General features: G+C 42.9%; 1 protein-coding gene across 1 annotated transcript in view; it reads right to left on the bottom strand.

Annotated features, from left to right (window-relative positions):
* Positions 1-5059, bottom strand: part of LOC111982313 (myomesin-2) — a 25629-nt gene that overhangs the window by 6730 nt on the left and 13840 nt on the right. The window contains exons 17-23 of the mRNA XM_070433771.1: positions 2722-2913; positions 1929-2116; positions 1545-1671; positions 1203-1378; positions 841-955; positions 431-590; positions 175-337 (exon numbers count right to left, since the gene is read on the bottom strand). Coding sequence (XP_070289872.1) covers positions 175-337; positions 431-590; positions 841-955; positions 1203-1378; positions 1545-1671; positions 1929-2116; positions 2722-2913 — 1121 coding nt within the window. The remainder of the gene's footprint in view (positions 1-174; positions 338-430; positions 591-840; positions 956-1202; positions 1379-1544; positions 1672-1928; positions 2117-2721; positions 2914-5059) is intronic.

Genomic DNA, 5059 nt, shown 5'->3' with positions numbered 1-5059 from the left:
TTATGTCATGTAATAAAATGCAAATTAATTACTTAAAAATCATACAATGTGATTTTCTGGATTTTTGTTTTAGATTTCGTCTCTCACAGTTAAAGTGTACCTATGATAAAAATTACAGACCTCTACATGCTTTGTAAGTAGGAAAACCTGCAAAATCGGCAGTGTATCAAATACTTGTTCTCCCCACTGTATATTTTTAAACCTGAGTCTAGGGGCGTATCCAAACCTACCATCCTCTGTCACGGTGTGGCTGGCAGAAACTCCAGCAGTGTCAGTCACAACCACAGAGAAGGCACCCAAATCACTCACGTCTGGGTTGACGAAAGTCAGCTTAGAGCTGGAAAAGAAATAAATGTTGAGACAAATTATGTTGACAAAAATATTTATTATGGTTRTGAGGTCAATAAAGACAACAAAAAAAAACACTTACTGTTTGCCCTTAGTTTCTATGGCGACTCTTGTACAGTCACTGATTTCTTTGTAGTTCTTAGACCAAGCAAAGTTGGAGGTCTCAGAAATCTCACAGGCCTCGAATGACAGGAAAATATCACCAGTGTCCTCATCCACTCCACACTGGATCTCCTGGGTGCCTTAACACATGAAAAAAAAAAAAAACTTTATTGCTGAGTGGTGGAGAGGAAATGTACATATTATGCTTCAGCAAAACTGTTCAAATCAAAAGCTAATGRAAATACTGCTCAAAACCAATGGAGGTGTGTGTGTCATATGTTCCTATACCAAAACTGTTCAAACACAAATCCAACAGGCTATATCAGACTGAAGTTGTCATACAGTAAATGTCATACAGTTGTCATATAGCTGTCATATAAGTGTTATTACCTGGCAGAGCCTTGGCAACCACTGGCTCAGATGTCTGGGAGGCCTTTCCTGTTCCCTCAGCGTTGACAGCCTTCACTTTGAACGTATACTCTGCTCCTGCCTCCAGACCAGTCACCTATACAGCGCCAACAAATCATTACATCCATTAAACATTACATTGTGAATTTGTAGACTGAATCCTAACTTGAGTTACATGAGCACAACATGAAATGCAATGAACCTTTCTATATCAAAACATGATTCAAGCTACATTCTTGAGTTTTACGCACACATATTACAAGTTAAGATTCAATATACAAACTCTGCAGAGAKGATGTGAATYATCATGTCTGCAGGTCTACATRCWGTAGCTGCTTGTTTACCTGCAGGTAACAGTGGCCAATAGCCTCTTCATTCAGGGGGTGGTAGTGATGKCCCTTCTTGGCCATCTCCACCATGTATCCAGTGACGGCACTGGCGCCGGTGTAGACAGGGGCCTTCCACAGGATGACCAGGGAGTCACCTCTGACCTCTCTGAAGGCCAAGTCATAGGCTGGACCTAAAGGTCAAAGGTCAAACAGTAACCTTGCACAATCTCACTGCCCATAGCTGGAACATTATTCAAATGAAAATAACTTCATTTCAAATTAAATAAGTAACAGGGACATTATGCAGTACCACAATACTAATGATAAAAAATACTCATAATACGATGGTTACTTTACCAGGTACTGTGGTAGTCCAGGCCTCACACTTCAGAGGTGTGCTGGGAGCAGAGGGCATGCCCACACCTGCCAGGTTCCCAGCCTTGACCTTAAACTCGTAAAAGGTTCCCTCCGTCAGACCGTCGACCTGAAGAGAAGGGGACAATATTGAGACAGGGACCCAAATGTATCCAATATTTTCAACAGTGTTGCTACAAGTAGCTACATATTTGCTATTGATTTTGAATGGCAAAGTTTAATTATAGATCTAATCTATTATTTAGATGCAGAGGGAAGAGTACATACCATTCACACTATCAGCACTGCAGTTATTAAACCATTATGTATGAAGAAGCAAACCTATTTATCCTAATCAGATGCCACTTCTGACACCACGTGACGTACCGTGTAGGTCCTGGTCTTGGTAGCGGCAGAGTTGACCTCCTTCCAGGCCAGGGTGTCTGCATCACGCTTATCGACGTAGTAGGCGTTGATCTTGGAGCCACCGCAGTGCTTGGGGCTCTTCCAGGCAATGATCATGGAGGCTCCGTCACAGCTCAGCATGGTGATGCCATGAGGTGCACTGGGAGTCGCTGTGGCACAGAGTCATACAGGTAAGTTCAGAATACCTTTCCATCATGTAAAATTGACCAGTTTTTCATTTCAAACTGATGTGAAAATTCATATAGACATTTTTTTTTAATATGGGGTTTGTCATACAGTTGCATGAGGGTTTTTTGTTATACAGTGATATATGTAGTGGTTAAACTGTATGTACAGTATGGCGGGTGATTTGAAAGGAAACACACGATAATACTGTGATACTCTGACAAGCGTTCAGAGCACAGACACAGCAAAAGTTGKGGGAAGGGACAGTGAATAAGTCTGGTGGTGAACCTGTTCAGGAGCAAAACTGTGCATTAAAACACCCCTAGATAACAGAACAACTCAATACATACCATACTCCACTCCCCTCTCTAGATGAAACCATAAAATCTTTCATATTGGACAAAGGAAAATAGTCAAAGTTAAGTATTGATAGTAAGGCAATAGTGCTTGCTCTTTGGGGGTCTAGTTAAGGTTACCGTAAAGCACTGTATGTGACAACTGTTGGTGTAAAAAGAGTTTTATAAATACAATTGTATTAATTGATGGCAATACTGCATTTCTCATATGGCAACATTCTATTGATACTCACTGAGGGCGGGCTCCACAGCAATAGGAGTCGACTCCTGGGACTCATCACTGAGGCCATAGATGTTGACAGCCTGGACACGGAACACATAGGTCTCCCCCGGGGTCAGTCCATGGACCACAAACCTAAAACAGGGAAATGAAACATGATCATCTATACGTCTTGAATTTAAGGTATAATTGCTGACTCTAAGACCTGGACAATATACACGACCGATCAAAAGTTTGGGGTCACTTAGAAATGTCCTTGTTTTTGAAAGAAAATATTAAAAATTGGCCTTCTTTAGACTACTTGAGTATCTGGAGCATCAGCATTTGTGGGTTCGATTACAGGCTCGAAATGGCCAGAAACAAAGGACTTTTTCTGAAACTTGTCAGTCTATCCTTGTTCTGAGAAATGAAGGCTATTCCATGAGAGAAATTGCCAAGAAACTGAAGATCTTGTACAACGCTGTGTACTACTCCCTTCACAGAACAGCGCAAACTGGCTCTAATCAGAATAGAAAGAGGAGTGGGAGGCCCCGGTGCACAACTGAGCAAAAGGACAACTACATTAGTGTCTAGTTTGAGAAACCGACGCCTCACAAGTCCTCAACTGGCAGCTTCATTAAATAGTACCCGCAAAACACCAGCCTCAAAGTCAACAGTGAAGAGGCGACTCCGGGATGCTGGCCTCCTAGCCATCTGGTTCTTGGTCACCTCCCTGACCAAGGCCCTTCTCCCCCGATTGCTCAGTTTGGCCAGGCGACCAGCTTTAGGAAGAGTCTTGGTGGTTCCAAACTTCTTCCACTTAAGAATGATGGAGGGCACTGTATTCTGGGGACCTTCAATGCTGCAGAAATGTTTCGGTACCCTTCCCCCGATCTGTGCCTCGGCACAATCCTGTCTTGTAGCTCTACGGACAATTCCTTTAACCTCATGGCTTGGTTTTTGCGGTGACATGCACTGTCAACTGTGGGACCTTTTATAGACAGTTGTGTGCCTTTCCAAATCATGTCTAATCAATTGAATTTACCACAGGTGGACTCCAATCAAGTTGTAGAAACATCTCAAGGATGATCAATGGACACAGGATGGACCTGAGCTCAATTGTCGGGGGGCTAGGGTCAGTCTGTTATATCTGGAGTATTTCTCCTGTCTTATCCGGTGTCCTGTGTGAATTTAAGTATGCTCTCTCTAATTATTAGGTGTTGCCACCAGGAACACCAGTCCTTTCCGGTTATGTCGAGGTGGGACCCCCCCAAACACCCCAACCACCTCATGGTACTACATAGACGCCTCTTTGGTGGGATCAAAGACCTGGGCCCCATGCAACCATAAGCCCTACAAGCACACCAGGTAGCCATTTAAACATATACGTTTGTCTACTAGTTATCTATCAAAGTTACGGCAGTGATTTAATATTAGATATGTTATTAAAGGAGATGGGACAGTGAAATGTAGTGTGACAGGCCTCTGGCTTGAGAATAATCCAGAAAAAATCTTTGCAAAACGAGACACTGATTGGCAAAATCCTGACACCTACAGTGCTTTCAGAAAGTATCTGACCCCTCAACTTTCCCCACATTTTTGTTACATAACAGCCTACTAAAATCGTTAATAAAAACAAAATCCCAGCAATCTACACACAATACGCCCATAAATGACAAAGCAAAAACAGGTTTTTTAGAAATTTTAGCAAATGTATTAAAAATGTATTTTCATAAGTATTCAGACCCTTGGCTATCAGACTGGAAATTCAAATCAAATCAAATGTATTTATATAGCCCTTCTTACATCAGCTTGATATCTCAAAGTGCTGTACAAGAACCCAGCCTAAAACCCCAACAGCAAGCAAACCAAGGTGTAGAAGCACGATGGCTAGGAAAAACTCCCCTAGAAGGCCCAATCCTAGGAAGAAACCTAGAGAGGAACCAGGCTTATGAGGGGTGGCCAGTCCTCTTCTGCTGTCGGGTGGAGATTATAACAGGACATGGCCAAGATAGTTCAAGAATGTTCATAAATGACCAGCAATGGGTCAAATAAGTAATAATACAGTAGTTGTCGAGGGGTGCAACAGGTCAGCACCTCAGGAGTAAATGTCAGTTGGGGTTTTTCATAGCTGAATCATTGAGAGTACTCTCTAACCGCTCCTGCTGTCCTCTAGAGAGTTGAAAACAGCAGGTCCTGGGACAGGTAGCACGTCCGTAAAGGTCAGGGTTCCATAAGCCGCAGGCAGAACGTTGAAACTGGAGCAGCAAGCACGGACAGGTGAACTGGGGAACAGCAGGAGTCAATCATGCCAGGTAGTCCTGAGGCATGGTCCTAGGGCTCAAGGTCCTCCGTAGAGAGAAAAGAAAAGA

This window comes from Salvelinus sp. IW2-2015, linkage group LG21 (genome assembly GCF_002910315.2).
Source record: "Salvelinus sp. IW2-2015 linkage group LG21, ASM291031v2, whole genome shotgun sequence".
NCBI classification, from domain to species: Eukaryota; Metazoa; Chordata; class Actinopteri; order Salmoniformes; family Salmonidae; genus Salvelinus; species Salvelinus sp. IW2-2015.
Note: the sequence above shows the minus strand (reverse complement) of the source record. Positions and strands in the feature narration are given on the sequence as shown.